At 33.0% G+C, this 18,632-nt stretch overlaps 1 protein-coding gene across 1 annotated transcript in view; it reads right to left on the minus strand.

Annotated features, from left to right (window-relative positions):
* The window catches only part of LOC148623248 (DNA polymerase epsilon subunit 2-like), a 61,989-nt gene that overhangs the window by 21,520 nt on the left and 21,837 nt on the right, over nt 1-18,632 (minus strand). The window contains exons 5-10 of the mRNA XM_088564941.1: nt 16,683-16,776; nt 15,108-15,182; nt 10,526-10,609; nt 9,843-9,899; nt 4,037-4,158; nt 2,087-2,228 (exon numbers count right to left, since the gene is read on the minus strand). Of these exons, the coding sequence (XP_088421067.1) occupies nt 2,087-2,228; nt 4,037-4,158; nt 9,843-9,899; nt 10,526-10,609; nt 15,108-15,182; nt 16,683-16,776 (574 nt within the window). The remainder of the gene's footprint in view (nt 1-2,086; nt 2,229-4,036; nt 4,159-9,842; nt 9,900-10,525; nt 10,610-15,107; nt 15,183-16,682; nt 16,777-18,632) is intronic.

Consider the following 18,632-nt stretch of genomic DNA (forward strand, 5'->3'; position numbering starts at 1 on the left):
CTAACTGTCACAAAAAAAACTAGAGGCTATACAGAGTCTAACTGTCACAAAAAAAACTAGAGGCTATACAGAGTCTAACTGTCACAAAAAAAACTAGAGGCTATACAGAGTCTAACTGTCACAAAAAAAACTAGAGGCTATACAGAGTCTAACTGTCACAAAAAAAACTAGAGGCTATACAGAGTCTAACTGTCACAAAAAAAACTAGAGGCTATACAGAGTCTAACTGTCACAAAAAAAACTAGAGGCTATACAGAGTCTAACTGTCACAAAAAAAACTAGAGGCTATACAGAGTCTAACTGTCACAAAAAAAACTAGAGGCTATACAGAGTCTAACTGTCACAAAAAAAACTAGAGGCTATACAGAGTCTAACTGTCACAAAAAAAACTAGAGGCTATACAGAGTCTAACTGTCACAAAAAAAACTAGAGGCTATACAGAGTCTAACTGTCACAAAAAAAACTAGAGGCTATACAGAGTCTAACTGTCACAAAAAAAAACTAGAGGCTATACAGAGTCTAACTGTCACAAAAAAAACTAGAGGCTATACAGAGTCTAACTGTCACAAAAAAAACTAGAGGCTATACAGAGTCTAACTGTCACAAAAAAAACTAGAGGCTATACAGAGTCTAACTGTCACAAAAAAAACTAGAGGCTATACAGAGTCTAACTGTCACAAAAAAAACTAGAGGCTATACAGAGTCTAACTGTCACAAAAAAAACTAGAGGCTATACAGAGTCTAACTGCTCACCTGGTCTGATAAACTTTATTTTATTTTTTGTGAAAGCAGCCATGTTTTTTCATGAATAAAAATTTTATGCAGGATACCCTCAGGAACAATTATACCAACTTTCATTGAATTCTGCTGTGTAGTTTCTGAGAAGATTTTTTAAAGTAATAACATCATAAATAGCAAAAAAAACATCCAAAAAGGACAAAACCTCAACATGGGTCAACAGATTTTCACATACATCTCACTTACGGTTCTGGAGATTTATATGAATAAAAAGCATGGCAGAGTGCAGCAAAACATGTTAGTTTCTGTTGCTATGGAGCAAGTGTGGACACAATATTAGTTCTTGACACACTTAAACATAGGGACTAACAGTTCATAATGGAACAACAACTGGTTTGGATACAATATTGCATAATGTTTTGAAATTCAATTTAACTAAAAAGTTCTGCTTTAAGGGTGCTTCCATGGAACTCTCTGTATCCCATAATCTCAAAAACAGTTAATGATAGAGTAAATTTGCTAGCATACTACTTAAAGCCCCTGAAAAGAGGAACAATTTACAAAAAAAATCATTACAAACAGATTTAAAAAAGTTTTTTAAAAAAAATGAGGTTTTTGGTCCCTCTGACCCCTTGTTACTCAAAAATAGTGTGAAATATTCCAATACTCATTGAAAAATACAGGTAAGGATTTCCATGAAGAATAAAAAAAAAAATCAAAAAATTCAAAACCAGACCAGTAATAAAAAGATGGTTTCTAGGGGGAGTCTCCACTTTGGCCCCCAACAAACTGTAATTGCTAAAGGCTATTTTAAATAAGTTAAATATTCTTAAAACAAAGTTTTATCTATAAAAAACAAATTTAAAAAAAAAAAACCTTCAACATCAGATTTCAATAAACCCCTACTAAAAAATGCAATGACAACAACCCGACAGCATCATACATACTGGTAATAGGGCCACAATTTTTAAGCATTGGTATAAAATTTGACGTCTGACCCCTATGATATATTTTTAGTAATGGCAGCCATTTCATTTTTCTACTGATCAAAAATCCAAATGGTCATTTTGTGCAGTATTTCCAAAGAAACAATCATGCAACTCTCATTGATTCTGTCAAAAGGTTTCTGAGAAGATTTTTCAAAAGATCTTAATGAAAATATAGACGACAGACACCAAGTGATGGCAATAGCTCACCTGGCCATGAGGTAGAATCAGTTAATTTCTTAGTCTTGTAGAAAAAAATTTGGAAAATAGCCTTAAAGGGACATTTCAACTCATGACTTACAACAAACAATAGTGAAAAGAAAATACAGATAAATGTTATATCCAGATACACCTATTTATACCTTGACTTGATCCAGCCAGACATCAGAGAGAAAGACAAACATAGCATCCTGATTCTCCTCCTCTATCTGTCGTAGTTTATTAGATGCCTTGGCACACTGATTACCAAAACCACCGAAGAAATTAATGTTACCAAAGTAGGACCTGTAATATTAGTACAAAAGCATTTTCATCAACCTGTTAATATGCTTAATGGAATTTTAATCTTTACAATAACAAAAACCCTTCTTCACTCTGTAATCTTTACAGTAATAAAAACCATTCTACCATACCAACTTTTGAAAATTCCCATGGACATTTTAGCGTCATTTTTTGCAAACTGTAGAGGTTTTTACAGTAGTAATGTATAAATGAAACAACTGCTCTAGAATTAAAGGGCCTTTTTCAACTGAACAATATATGCATGCAATGTAATAAATTGAAGTTTGTGGTGGATTCCTCCGAACACTAAATGAAGTTCTGAAATTTAAATTCTAAAAAATAAAAGAGAAAACACTTTAATTACATTCTATTTTTATAAAATACTTTGTGCACGTCTTCCCATCATTTGAAGAGAGTCAGTGTTCACAATTTATTTTAATCAGCATATCATCGGTCAATGTGACTGTTCATTACTTATTTTACTTGGCATATCATCGGTCAATGTGACTGTTCATTACTAATTTTACTAGGCATATCATTGGTCAATATGACTGTTCATTACTTATTTTACTAGGCATATCATCGGTCAATGTGACTTTGATATGCTAGAATTTTTACTGTATATTGTAACAAATTAACTTGGGAAAATCTTCTTTTCATCAAATGCATACCATAAGCTACAGTACATGAAGAAATGTAACAAATATTGAAGAATGTTGATATCAAATTTCTAAAATCATCATTTAAAAGGATTAGTATATCTATAGCAAACAAAAAATTTGGGGAATAAAACTACAGAAATTACAGAAAATGTCAAAAAAAAGAATTGAAGATTGTACAGGAGCATAAACAATGGTAATTTTATAATTTGTTTACATACACGGTAAAAAAAATTACAGACCTGTTAAATTGACACTGTGACAATTGTGCAGTGGATATTAATCTTTAGAAAATTATCGGCTGTTCACAAAATAGAGGTAGATCCAATTGGGATTCATTTTCTGATTGTCAATTATCATCGAAACACAAATTTAGAGGGTTTGAAATCAGAGTTTTCTAATTAATTTTGACAAAATCAGGTTTTGGGACAAATGGTCAAAATCTTGATGACATGCTTAAATTGTGTAAGTTGGCAAGTATGCTTCTACACTCAGTAGAAACTCTGTAACGTGATCTATAACAGCCAAACCTCAGTCAGTACTTAAAGCACACATTGAGCAGGATGAATAGTTATGTTTTTGTTAGGCCATGAACAATTTAACGAGGGAGTGAAATAAAAAGGTATACAAAAACGTACATCTCATTCTTTTCAGAGAAGGGAAAGACAACTCTGAGCAACATTAAATTCATTTCAATGACATTTCAAAATAACTTAATACCAGCACTTTCAACAAAAAGTCAGTACAAAATCACAACATACCCTTTATAAGAGTTGCAAATTTAAAATCTGTCATTATCTGATGATCATTGTTACTTTTTTGCTAATGTAATTTTCGCTAACTTCACATTGTTTATTTAAAAATTACTAATCTGTCACACATAGCCACTTGTCTGCTTCTACTGGTGAAATAAGAAATTGTCAGTCCAATAGTTTTGTCTCGTATGTTGGTATATAATGATCAAGAATATACAGTGTCATCAAGTCTTCTACTGAGGATATTCTAGAATTAAAATATGCAAGTGAATTTCTACAGCTTCTGCTTAAATTTCCATTGTTGTCTATTCATGCCTTATATATTCGGCTTAAATGGCACGTACCCAGATGAAAATTGATTAAGTTTTACTTACAAAACATGTGAAAGGTAAATTACCTTGTTGTTTTTGCTGGTTCTGGAGGAGGGAAACCAAATGCATTAATATGAAATAATTTATCTTCATACCACCCTTCAGCTAGGACAAAACAATTCTCTGTAAATAATCCTGTGTGAAAACTCTGTTGGAAGTTAAAGAAAATCTCAAAAACACATCAAATAAGGATTTCTCTTAATGTTATAAAGAAGAATCTTAAGCACAGAGACTTACAGTACATTATAGACACACTTAATCATAGGAACAGTACATTAATCATAGGGACAGTACATTATGGACACTTAATCATAGTACATTATGGACACTTAATCATAGGAACAGTACATTATAGACACACTTAATCATAGGGACAGTACATTATAGACACACTTAAGCATAGGGATGTACAGTATAGACACACTTAAGCATAGGGACAGTACATTATAGACACACTTAATCATAGGGACAGTACATTATAGACACACTTAATCATAGGGACAATACAGTATAGACACATTTAATCATAGGGACTTACAGTTCATCATAAACACACTTAATCAAAGGGACTTACAGTTCATCATAGACACACTTAATCATAGGGACAATACATTATAGACACATTTAATCATAGGGACTTACAGTTCATCATAAACACACTTAATCATAGGGACTTACAGTTCATCATAGACACACTTAATCATAGGGACTTACAGTTCATCATAAACACACTTAATCATAGGGACTTACAGTTCATCATAGACACACTTAATCATAGGGACTTACAGGTCATCACAGACACACTTAAGCATAGGGATTTACAATTCATTATAGACACATTTCATCATAGGGGCAGTACATTATAGACACACTTAAGCATAGGGACTTACAGGTCATCACAGACACACTAAAGCATAGGGACTTACAATTCATCATAGGGGCAGTACATTATAGACACACTTAAGCATAGAGATTTACAGTTCATCATAGACACACTAAAGCATAGGGACTTACAATTCATTATGGACGCAACAAATAAGTTAGGACACAATATTGGACAAAATATTAAATGCGAAAGCGAAAGAAGTTCTGCTTTAAGACCTTTGCCTTCAATCCCAATAACTGAAAAATCATAAGAGATATCTGAAATCTGATTAAAATTGCAGGAGGGATTTTCACATGGAATTAAAAAAAATATCAACATTGGACAAAAAAAAAAAAATGTTTTTTAGGCATGGTCCCCCTTTGGCCCCTTTATAACTCTTAAGAAATATCTGAAATCTATTTGAAAAATGCAGGCAGAGATTTTTTTAGAATCTAATAAAAATCCAACATCACACCAAAAATTACTAGAAATGCTGAGATCTAATTACCCACTTCAAATGAATGCAAATGTAAAACCTTTTGTTTATCTCCCTTTAGAGTCATCCAACAGTAATTATATTCCTTCATGCACATCTACATATGATACCCATCCTTCTAATAAAATAACATCAAAATTTTTTGAGCGGTTTAGGAGGGATTGCGCTTACAAGGTTTAAACATGATAAGCCATTAATATGGATTATCTCCCTTTGTAGTCCCAACAGTGAGCATGTTCCTTTATAAACATCTACGTATCATACTTAACCTTCCTATAAATTTCATCAAAATCCCTTCCGTGGTTCAGGAGTTGCACTTTTGAGGTTTTGACATGTAAAACCTTGAATTTGGAATATCTCCCTTTAGAGTCCCTAAACAGTAATTGTATTCCTACATATGATACTCAACCTTCCTATAAAATTTCATAAAAAATACCTTGAGTGGTTTGGGAGGAGATGCGCTAACAAGGAATGTGGACAGATGCATGGACAGACAACCAGATAGACAGGGTGATTCTTATATACCCCCTAAACTTTGTTTGCAGGGGAGTATAAACAAGAGGCTCACAGGAGCCTGAATTGCTCACCTTGTTAAATTTTTGCCTTTTAAGGGCAATAACTCTAACAAGGAGTTGTCAGACAATTTTGACTCCATTTGATTCATTGGACACATTTGTAAGCCTTATAATAAGGAATCAGCAATTGAAAGCTATTGGCTAAATCTAACAGATTTGGAGATTTATGCAAAAATCTGCTGTCTGATTCCATTGTTCTATTTTCAGAAATGGCAGACACGTTTTTTCAGCGATCAAAAATCTGTAATTTCATTAAGGATACCCTATAAAACAAAAATGTCAACTTTCACTGAATTCTGTAGAGCAGTTTCTGAGAAGATTTTTTAAAGTAATAACATCATAAACAGAAAAAAAAAAACATCCAAAAAGGGCAATAACTCCAACATGGGTCAACAAATTTTCACCACAATTTTACCACAGAGATCTCTTTATGCTGAATAATTTTACCCTTGTCATATTTTGGTTAAACCTAACTGTTTTGGATATATATGCAAAAATCTGCTGTCTGACCCCAATGTTCAAGTAACAGCGGCCATGCTGGATCAAAAATCCAAACGATCATTTTGTTACGGATGCCCTTTAAAACAAGATTACCAACTTTCATTGAATTCTGTAAAGTAGTTTCTGAGGAGAAGATTTTTTAAAATAATAACATTAAAAACAACAAAAAACATCCACATTGGGCAATAACTCCAATATGGGTCAACAGATTTTCACCAAATTTTGACCACAGACAGATCTCATCATGCTGAACACTTTTACCCCAATATCAGAATTTGGCTAAACCTAATGGTTTAGGAGATATATGCGAAAAACTACTGTCTGACCCCTATGTTCTATTTTTAGTAATGGCGGCCATGTTTTTCAACAGATCAAAAATCCCCAAATCAGTTCTATGCACAATACCCCAAGGAACATTCAAAGTAAATTTGGTTCCAATTGGTCAAGTGGTGTCAGAGGAGAAGAGTTTTGAAAGAAATAACATTGGAAATAGCAAAAAACGTTGAAAAAGGGCAATAACTCCAACATGGCTTCATAGATTAAAATGAAAATTTGACCGCAGATAGATCTCATCATGCTAAACACTTTTACTTCTTCAAAAATTTAGCTAAACCTAACGGTTTTGGAGATATATGCAAAAAACTATTGTCTGACCCCTATGTTCTATTTTTAGTAACGGTAACCAGGTGAGCTAATAAGTTGATTTATATTTGATGTGGCCCCATTTCGAACCCCTTTGGCTATAAAAAGGTTTAAGATAAGTCTATCCATTAACATTATTTATAGCAAAATTGTGCAACTTACACAGCAGTTTCAGAGAAAATCAATATGTTGACTATAAACTAGATGTGTCAGCATGACATGAATGCACATGGCTGCAGTACATTTGTTCTAAGTTCATTGGGGACATTATTCCATAATAATAATAATAAAAAAAAAAAACAGTACTCAACCTCAGTGTGTAACGCATTAAACCTGCATACCAAACATCAATTCAATATTTCAAGACATTTAAAGAGCTGCACTTTAAGCACATGATACACCTCTTACCCTTTTAACTTGTCCATATGCTTTTAATGAATTAAAATGATCATCTACAAATACTGTGAGTTCTGCCAGATACCTCCCCCACCCCCAAAAAAAAAGTAAATAAAAAATGTATAAAAAATATAACAGTATCATAACAAATGGTTATTTTCAACGATTTTTCAACAAATAAATTTCCTTGGCTGTTTCCTAACTTTTCTTAAAGAGTAAAACTTCATAACATGGAAATGTAAAATTTGACATTTATTCAAATCGGAAGGGAGCTTACTTCAATAGATATGAAAAATTCACCAAAGTTTTATAAAAGTTAAAGTTTTTTTGAGTTATTGTGCGAAAACTTGAAAATCACCCTTTTTTAAGTATAAAAATTCATTACACAAACAAAAAATCAAAAATTTATAAAAATTGAAAGGGAGCTTATGTCAATAGATATAGACAATTCACCATAGTTTCACCAACTTTTCATAACAGTAGATGGAAGTGTTTTCGAGTTATTGTGTGAAAACTTGAAAAACCCCCTCTTTTAGGTATAAAAATTCCTAACATGGAAACGAAAAATCTGAAAATTTATAAAAATCAAAAAGGAGCTTAAATCAATAGATATGAACAATTTAACAAAGTTTCATAAAAGTTGGTGAAAGTGTTTTTGAGTTATTGTCCAAATTGTTGACGACAGATAACAGTTTACCATAATACGTCCCGTATTAGCCGGGCATAAAAAAAGAAGTTAAGAAAAACAAAAAAGAAAGGAACAAGTTCACAGGGCACAACTCCATCAAAAATCAAAGAACCACAACAAAACTCAGACTCGATCTGTAACTCATCAATATACACCTGCATACAAAACATAAAAATTAGTTCAATACTTCAAAGCATTTAGAAACTAGAAGCCCTGTTTGTCACAGAAGCCCTGTTTATCACAGGAACCCCCGCATCATTTGCTAGTAGTGATTTTCCTTTTTAGTAAATCAAATGTAGTAAGACACTACTGATGCCCCCACTCGCTAGATTTGCCAAATTAGGAACATATTTATTTTTGTATGAAGACATGGTTTGCAGATTCAGAAATCCTTCCAAGACTTGTGTTACTCATGGTCTCTTGGTTCAGCTTAATCCTTCCAAGACTTGCAATGACAAACTGTTCCAGTACCGTAACTCGAAAAAATTTGGGGATCAATAATTCCTAAATATATGCATATCTACATATTGTATCCTCGCCACATAGTGTCATGAAATTCTGTTCAGTAGTGTCAAGACTAGTTGCAAAGAGAAAGAGAAGACCAATGGACACATAAAAAATGTTAATACCCTAAATAAAAAACCCCTAACTTAGTTGCTTGGGATATATTTCTGACAAAAATTACAAAGTCAAACTATCAACCAATTCCGTAATATTTCTAAGTCCAACTATCACCCAGTTCGGTAATATTTCATGAAAATCGAGATCCTCTAACCTTGCACACCATCATAATATGTGTAGAAACATCCTGCAAAAAATATTTTAGATATAGTCCAAAAACTACAGGAGGAGATAACCATATAAGCCATATAGCCCTATTTCTAATGAAAAAAACTAAGTCTAACTTTCACCAATTTCCAAAAATAAAAATACTTTGACTCTGCACACCTTCATCATGTGTAGAAATATCCTGTAAAATATTTTAGATGTAGTTCAAAAACTGTACATAGAGATAGGGAACAAGCCATGATCCATATATTTCTGAGTAAAATGACTAAGTGTAACTATCACCAATTTCTGTAATATTCAACGGAAATCAAAATCCTTTGGCCCTGCACACCTTCACCATGTGTAGAAATATCCTGTAAAATATTTTAAATGTTGTTAAAAAACTGTACGAGGAGATAGCCGGACAAGGCATATAGCCCTGTTTCTGAGTAAAATGACTAAGTGTAACTATCATCAATTTCCGTAATATTTACCAATCAAATTCCTTTGGCCCTGCACACCTTCATCATGTGTAGAAATACCTTGTAAAATATTTTAGATGTAGTCCAAAAACTGTACGAGGAGACAGTCGGGCAAGCCATGATCATGTGTAATCCGGTCGGATGGATGGGGTAAATTAACATGCCCTGACAGTTTGTCGCGGGGGCATAAAAAAGTCTGGAAAACTGGTCGTCCCAAAAAGGGAATGATGGACAAGGGGAAAACTATACGCCCTGAACATTGTGGTGGGGTCATAAAAAGTGTGATGAACAAAAAACATAATCAATACTAATCAATATATACCATAGAAGGAATATGTGAGTCTTATACTAAAGCTTCCCATTATAAATTCATTAAAATTAGACCAGATTCCCCCTACAGTTTGAGCAAATAAAGATACAGCATCAGATAAATCAATCTGTACTACACCAGTTGGGTCTTCTAAATACCATTTTCCCTGAAAAAAAAAATCCAGATGAGTTTTGTTTTATTAACTTAAATTTGTGTCGTTAAGACCAAACTGTCATCTATGCAAGAAAAGTTTATGCACTATGTTCCGTCCAATTTTCATGGTTATTGAGTTTTTTTCAAATTAAAATGATTAACTTCCAGATTTAATATAAAATTAGAAACTTAAATAGCCTCTTGTAGCAATTTTGTTTTATCAAGTAAATTGTGTGTAAAGTTTTCCCACTCACCATTTCAGTAATGCTTGGCTACAACTGGCTCAATACCAAAATGTGTATTCCCATAGTGTTGCTAGGGACACATTTGAGTGACCACAGCTTCTTGCTAAGCCACATGAGCCTTAAAAAAGGGAACCTTTTGAAGAAGTTTTATTATCCCTGTAGTCTGACAGGAGTTGACATTAAAAATTGGCGATAAAAACTGTCAATCAAGCACTAAAATCGGATCATTCATAGCTTCCATATATCCTCCTTACTAACTTTGATTAAATAAAACAAGGTAATTTCTGAATTGATATTTTTGACAGACAACCCTAGATGCTAAATGATAACTTAGTTTCTGTCCAGGATTCACTGATTTGATCTAATATTTTGATGAAGACATCCATCTACATACCTCCTTAAGCTGAGTCAGCATTCCAAGTACAATTATCTCCCCTAATTTGGCTGTACTGCCCAATAAATATTCTATTGGCCTCAGCTGAAAAGTACAACTCAGTGTTACTGGCTATCATAACAGAACACAGCATTTAATGCTTAACATGATATACCCATGCTCTAATTGTGTTCAAGCCCCATGATTTTTTTATATTAATGAAAGGGCAGTTTCATGACATCTTTTCAATGCTATTGAATGAAAACCAGTGTATATATTGTATACTACCATAGCATATAGAAAGGTTATTCTTTCTCTCTATACAGACTAACATGTCTTAGTGACCACCTGTATATACCTGTGGTTAACAACATAAAGCCCCACATTCACTTCTTGCAATGTTTGAGGGTCCATAACTTTGAAACCAAGAAATCTGAAGATAATAAAAAACAAAAGGAACTTCCTTCAAACACATTCATTTATGAATGGAATGTTTCATTTTTGATATTTCATTGGCGTGTAAAAGCAGTGACCGTAGCACATTTTCAATGAAGGGCACTAGCATTAAAAATGAAACATTTAACTCTTATGAACACATTTGAAACGTTTCTCTTATTTTATTCCATCTGTGTCAAAGCATCCGTGATAACTAACACATTTTTGTCTTATTATGCATAGTGATCAATAAAAGTAGGTATGACCAATGTGAATAGCTAGAAATGTATTTCATCAACTCATGAAAAATCATTAATAAATCCAAATATCTAATGAGATTAGCATATTCTAATGAAAAGCACAGTAAATGTAATTATTGGACCAACAAAGAACTAAAATTCAGTACATCATATCAAAGATATATGCTATAAACTTTATTCAACCAAATAATAGCTAAGAATTAATATTCAACATATTAATGGTACAAAGTTCAAGTCCTGTCAAGAAAAAATTTAAGGGTTGGTAGAACAGAAAATAAAAGCAAGAAATACTGTGAGCAAGCTCACATAGAAAATACCCCCCACACTTCAAATGAAGTTTAACATGTAAGTTCAATTATCTCCCTTTAGAGACCTCCAACAGTAACTATATTCCTTCATGCACGTCTACATATGATACTTAACCTTCCTAAAATATTTTATCAAAATCCATAAGGCAGTTTAGGAGGATTTGCACTTTTGAAGTTTTAACATGTAGACGCTTAAGTTGGATACTCTCCCTTTAGAGTCCACTGACAGAAACTATACTCCTTCATCCACATCTACATATGATGCATAATCTTCCAAAAAAGTTTCATCAAAGTCCTTTGAACAGTTTAGGAGGAGTTTGGCTTCAGTTTATAATGGGTAACTCTTAAAACCCTATATATACATGATTCTTTCTTACAAATCCTTATGAATCATCAATTCTAAGGCAAAAGCAGAAATAATACCCTTGTTTCTAAGAAGAATAGGGGAGGTAGGTAGAGAAATTATTTTACTTTTTACATTGAGCAAATGGGGAATCAATCTAGAATTTAAGAGTGCTTGAGCCACAATTGCCATCAAATGTTTAGGATAGGCACAAAAAACTAGGTAGGTAGGGTAACAGGAAACAGACATATTTTTTTTGGCCTTGCAAGCAATTGTATTTAACTTGTCTGCATTTGTAAAAGGAGATGAAAAGTTTTTGACATGTCCAAAATTTTTACACAAATACCCATTAATCTTTATTGAAAATTTTATTTGTAAAGAGCTCATAAACCACTCTTAGCCATTTGCAAGGTATAGTTAACAAATCGCAAGAACTTTTTGGTTTGCTATTTTATAGGATTGTTTCATGATTCATTTACAAATGATTGCGAGTAGTTAACGATAGTTTTTCAATGGATTTAACATGAATTCTTTGCCAATATATACAAATCATTTGTCCATGACAGAGGATTAGATTGTCATGCAAGTGAAGAAGTCAAAAAAAATTTCTGGTATAATATTGACTTACTTCTCTCTTAACATGTAAAATGTTCAATTACAGAATTATGGGGCTGTATGACTTAAAATTATATGACAAAATGCAGCCCCATTGAAAAATCATTTACATTTGTAAAACACTCATATCTAAAACCCAGGTATTGGTAAAAAATTGTTAGGTTATTATTCATACTGCACTCGCAATCATTCTTAACAATATCTTATACATTAGTAAATTAATCTTATTTAATCGCAATGAATCAAGAACTGTTATCATAATCGCATTACATTCATTCTTAGTAACTCGCAAAGTTATCAATCATACTAATAACCAATTGCAAAGCACTCGCAAATCAGTCGTAAAAGTGGCCTCATTCACAAGGATTCATGTTAGTTTTATGAATCTTGTATTAAGCTGGATTAAGCAATATATCCCTTAAGAGTTCTCCAACACTAACTATGTTCTTTTATGTACATCCAAATATGATGCCCAACCTTCCTATAAAGTTTTATCAAAATCCCTTGAGTTAAGAGGAGTTTAGGAGCCCTATTCAACATATTAAATCCTCAAGTCGAGCCCTCAGACAGTAACTACTAATATATTCCTTTTTTAATATCTACATATGATGCCCAAACTTTCTATAATATTTCATCTAAATCCCCTGAGCAGTTAAGGAGGAGTTGTGTCAACAAGAAATGTGAAAGATGGACTGAAAGATGGAGAGAGACGAGTTGATTCCTTTTTACCCCTAAAACTTTGCTTGCCCAGGATATAAAAAGATCAATATCAATGTCAAAACTACATTATTTAAGTTTTTTTGTCAAGTAGAAGCTGAGAAAAATTCCCCCAAAATAATTTTTTGACAGACAATGAGAGTACAACCCCTTCTTTACAAGTGGCAGTAAAATAAACAGGACAAATATGGTACAAAAAACTTTGTTTACTTAATTAATACAAATCTTGTTATTTTTATATATACAAAACCATAATAACTTATATACAAACCTGAAGTAAGTTAGTGACACCTCTTATAAGTTGATATCACTATTTGCATCAAAAACAGAAGAAGCCTACCTGACACTTTCTAGAGATGACATCTCCCTGTGCATCAAACACAGAAGTAGCTTACCTGATACTTTTTAAAGATGACATCTCTGTGAGCATCAAACACAGGAGGAGCTACTTTTAGAGATGACATCTATATGTGCATTAAACACAGGAGGAGCTTACCTGATACTTTTTATAGATTACATCTCCCTGAGCATCAAACACAGGAGGAGCTTACATGACACTTTTCATAGATTACATCTCTGTGCATCAAACAAAGGAGGAGCTACTTTTTAGAGATGATATCTCGCTGTGCATTAACAAAAGGACGAGCTTACCTGATACTTTTTAGCTATTGCCATCACTTGGCATCTGTCATTGTCGTCCATTAACAACTTTTCAAAAATCTTCTCCTCTGAAAGTACTGAGTGGAATTATATGAAACTTTGCACATATGTTCCTTAGGGTATCTTGCACAAAAGCTGTGTTTAGATTTTTGATTCGTCACAAATCATGGCAGCCATTACTAAAAATAGAACATAGGGTCATACTGTAGTTTTTCACATATATCTCCAATACTGTTAGATTTAGCCAAATTTTGACATTGGGTAAAAGTGTTCAGCATGATGAGATCTATCTGTGGTCAAATTTTCACTTTAATCTGTTAAGCCTTGCAATGGTCCTTATGATAAGTCCTACCAACTTGAGTAACATTTGTTAGACAACTTCATGTTAAATTTGTCACTATTGAAAGACAAAATTTAACCAAGCTCCTGGGAGCCTCTTGTTTATAGATGACATCTCTGTGCATCAAACACAGGAGGACCTTACCTGATACTTTTTATAGATGGCATCTCTCTGTGCATCAAACACAGGAGCCACCTACCTGACACTTTTTAGAGATGACATCTCTGTGCATCAAACACAGAAGGAGTTACTTTTTAGAGATGACATCTCTCTGTGCATCAAACACAGGAAGAGCTAACCTGACACTTTTTAGAGATGACATCTCTCTGTGCATCAAACACAGGTGGAGCTTACATGACACTTTTTAGAGATGACATCTCTATGTGCATCAAACACAGGAGGAGCCTACCTGACACTATTTATAGATGGCATCTCTCTGAGCATCGAACACAGGAGGAGCTTACATGACACTTTTTATAGATTACATCTCCCTGAGCATCAAACACGGGAGGAGCTACCTTTTAGGGATGACATCTATCTGAGCATCAAACACAGGAGGAGCTTACATGACACTTTTTATAGATGACATCGCTGTGCATCAAACAATGGAGGAGCTACTTTTTAGAGATGACAGCTCTCTGTGCATCAACAACAGGACAAGCTTACCTGACACTATTTATAGATGACATCACTGTGCATCAAACACAGGAGAAGCTTATCTGATACTTTTTATAAATGACATCTCCATTCATCAAACACAGGAGGACCTTACCTGACACTATTTATAGATGACATCTCTGTGCATCAAACACAGGAGGAGCTGCTTTTTAGAGATGACATCTCTCTGTGCATCAAACACAGAAGGAGCTTACGTGACACTTTTTATAGATGACATCTCTGCACATCACACATAGGAGGAGCTCACCTGAAACTTTTTAGAACTGTTATCTTTCTGCACACCAACAACAGGAGGAGTAAACAAATCATGTCTTTGTGTCCTCTGAAAAATACAAACATTGTAGTATACCATTCAAGAAATTGTAAAAGAATCAGAAAAAGATCCTAAATCTAACTCAATTTCTATTTTTATGCTGTTAAATTAGACCTATCAATTGTTCCATTTAGTCCTCGCATGTAGGATCTAACATCACTCCAATCTACTTTCATTTCAGATGACCTTCCTGATCAGTCAATCAGAATTCATCTTTCATTATTTTGACAGAATTCCGGGTTCCGTAAAGGTCATTTCCTTAAGAGAACGCAGTTAAAAATTTCAGTCTTATTATCATAAATAACACTTGCTAAATGAAAATTGTAGTATATCATGCACATTTAAATTTCATATCAACATACACTACACTCAACGACATTTGCTTCTCTAACAATCAAGACTGACCTGAGTGAAACGCGGTACGTGTTACACCGACATTTTGAGTGTTTACCACCCAAATTCCACCTAGCCTAGTCGTAAAATTCAATGAGGCATAACAGGGAACTTATTGTAAGATACGGTGTATACTGTGTTTGTTTCTCAGTTAATTCGGAGCAGTTCAGATAAAAAAATTATTAGTCATGTCATTAAAAATTCAGCATCATCAGCATAAATTTAACACTTTGGAAGAATTGATTTTTGTAATTTGATTGGAGTGACAGACTTGTAAAAAACAGTCTGGTGACACTTTTAGTTTCTGATACTTTTAATAATTGAATGACTTTTTCCAGAAATAAAAGAAACTAAATACAGGTCCCAAGATAATGTGTACATGAGAATTGTAAAGTAGAAACCCTTAATCAGGACTTGGAACATTGTAAGTAATAATTATATAAGTTACAAGATGTTGTCCAAATAAGGATGAGACGTCGTCAGCGGGTTGTTTTTTTGACCGCTAAAATGCTTCAAGTTAACTCTGAAAAATTTCTTATTTAAAGTATGTTTCAAATACAACCTACATATCTCTTTATTTCAATTATAAGTTTTGTTAAACGGTTTCAAACTTTCATAGATTCCGACCAATGTTTAGTCCATTATAAAAATAATCCCTTGAAGAACCCCGCACATATATAGTTGTCTATTATTAGAAAATTAAATGAACACATTGTTTACAATGCCTTTGATGTGTATCTGGTCATCACATGGGCTGCAATTAATTATAATTACTCAATACAGGACAGTTATGAAGTACGTATCAATGATAAATGTCCTTGTTAACAATTTTCACGTTATATTTGTCAATCTTTAACACCACATGCAAATCGTCTCAACCACTGTTTTATTGTATCTGTGCCTTGGATTAAAGCTGGACAAATCAACTTATACATCCTTCCAAATACACAAGCAATTGACCAAGCGATATCAGAATAGATACTTCCACAAGGTGCCGTAGACAGACAGACGGATAGATACCAGATCATTACATTTGTAATCATATTACAATGTGTTCAATAAATTGGTTATGTAATTGCTAGTTAATTTGTTTGATGATTAATTACAATAAACAACCTGTAAAAGCATTGTATATTTATCTGTAAATAGTCTGTTTTTATCCTCGGCAGTACCATGGAGACTTGGAGAAGTTGTTCCAACTGTATCACTCCTACAACAATAAACAATATACACTACCAGGAATTTAACTACAGATTTTATGTACCTTTAATGCCGATATAAAATCAGTACTTTTCTTTCGAATACCATTTCAGCAAGGAATTTCTTTCAGTAATTTCAGTACTTACATTTTTGTCATTTTACAGTACTGTAAATTTTAGTCCCTTTTCAGTACTGAAAATTTCAGTAAACTTTCGGTATTGTAAATTTCAGTCATTTTTCAGTACTGTGGTTTTCTGTCATTTTTCAGTACGAATAATTGATTTATGATGATTTATCGAAAAAAAAATATCAGACTCGTGTTGTCGGAATATTCAACTTCGTTCATTTTAATGTTTATATAAAGAAAACAAACGTGCAAAATGACGTAATTTGTTTACAGATCTTTCGAGCGTTTTACCGAGAAGATGATTGTGAAAATTCAAGCGCACAAGTGATACCGACGAAAAAATGGAAACTGGTGTTCAAATTTCAGTTGGAAATGTCGCCGGTTAAATTTTATTGACATCATACTTCCAAACAGACATCAACAGAAGAAGAAACTGTTCTTTTATCGAATTATCGAAATATTTTGCCATTTAAGTTAAGAGTCAAAATTAGGGAGGTAATATCAAAATTTTGGGAATATTGCATGATTTGATATGATATTCTTTGGGAAAAGGTCCTTTTACAGAATCATGCTGAATGCTAGAGAAATCCATGTTTTTGCTGTTTGCAAAGGAAGCATGTTTTTTTTTTCAGTATGTAATACTACTAGTTATACTGTACATGTAGGTCCAAAATGCAATATTTCAAGTCCACACAATCTTGAAGTTCATCAAGTCATTTCTTAATCTGTCCATGCAAAATAAAAAATTAACCTTCCAAGATGGCAAACTTGCAATGTATTTGGACTACAAAGTACAATACAAGTACATTGTGTATTTCAAGACCTCTAACTTTTTAGATACTAAATTACATACATGGATGTAAAAGTGAACCTTCTTAGAAAAGATATTGCTATTGCAAAAACAATAAATTAGTATTCCTACTTTTATCTTAACTATCTTAACTATGATTTTTTTATTCTAAAAACCCACCATTTGTGGGTACATGTAGTTTAAAAAAAGGGGAAACTCTACTTTAGAACTTGTTCTCAACCTGTTCACATACAATGTGCTCGAGAAAAATTATTCATGCTGCAGCCAGGGCCTAGTCCTAATATCTATATAGTGACTATATTGGCTTGGGTAATTAACAAGTGTGTAATCTTAACAAGATATTCCATGATTAATTGAGGGGGTACTCAATAGGGACAGAGATGTGTGAATGTGATAGGGGAATGGCACACTGCCTCCTCCATTTTCCCTGAGCAAGGACACTGTAATACGTTTAAGGTAATTGTTTTAAGCCTCACTTTTATATTTCAATATACATAACATGTACATTATTGTCTCTTTTTACCACAAACCATGTACATGTAATGTCAATTAAAAATAAAAAATATGAAGGTTTAAAGCTAAGTGTTGTATATTTTATTCAGTGTGAAATGTGTATTTTTTTTTTCATGGTATAAGATTTTTCTGTAAAATAGTAGGACCCAACAAATTTTTATAGACATTGGGTTTTTGCATCTGAAAATTATTTTTTTAATCTTACTTTTTCTACATTTTCATAGCAGGCTTACGCCATAATGGTTTGCAGTTTTTAAAGAGTCATGTATTGTGCTGTTAGGTTTAAAGTATTAATATAATGTGTCTATGAAATAATTAAATCAGTATACACTTGTTTTATGGACAAGATAAGTCAGGGTCGAAAATTGCCTTTCTATATTTATATGAGTTACATGTATTTGATGTAACGTTGCCT

This window comes from Perna viridis, chromosome 2, assembly GCF_037379345.1.
Source record: "Perna viridis isolate PV_CMFRI_1.1 ecotype Kerala chromosome 2, ASM3737934v1, whole genome shotgun sequence".
Classification (NCBI taxonomy): domain Eukaryota; kingdom Metazoa; phylum Mollusca; class Bivalvia; order Mytilida; family Mytilidae; genus Perna; species Perna viridis.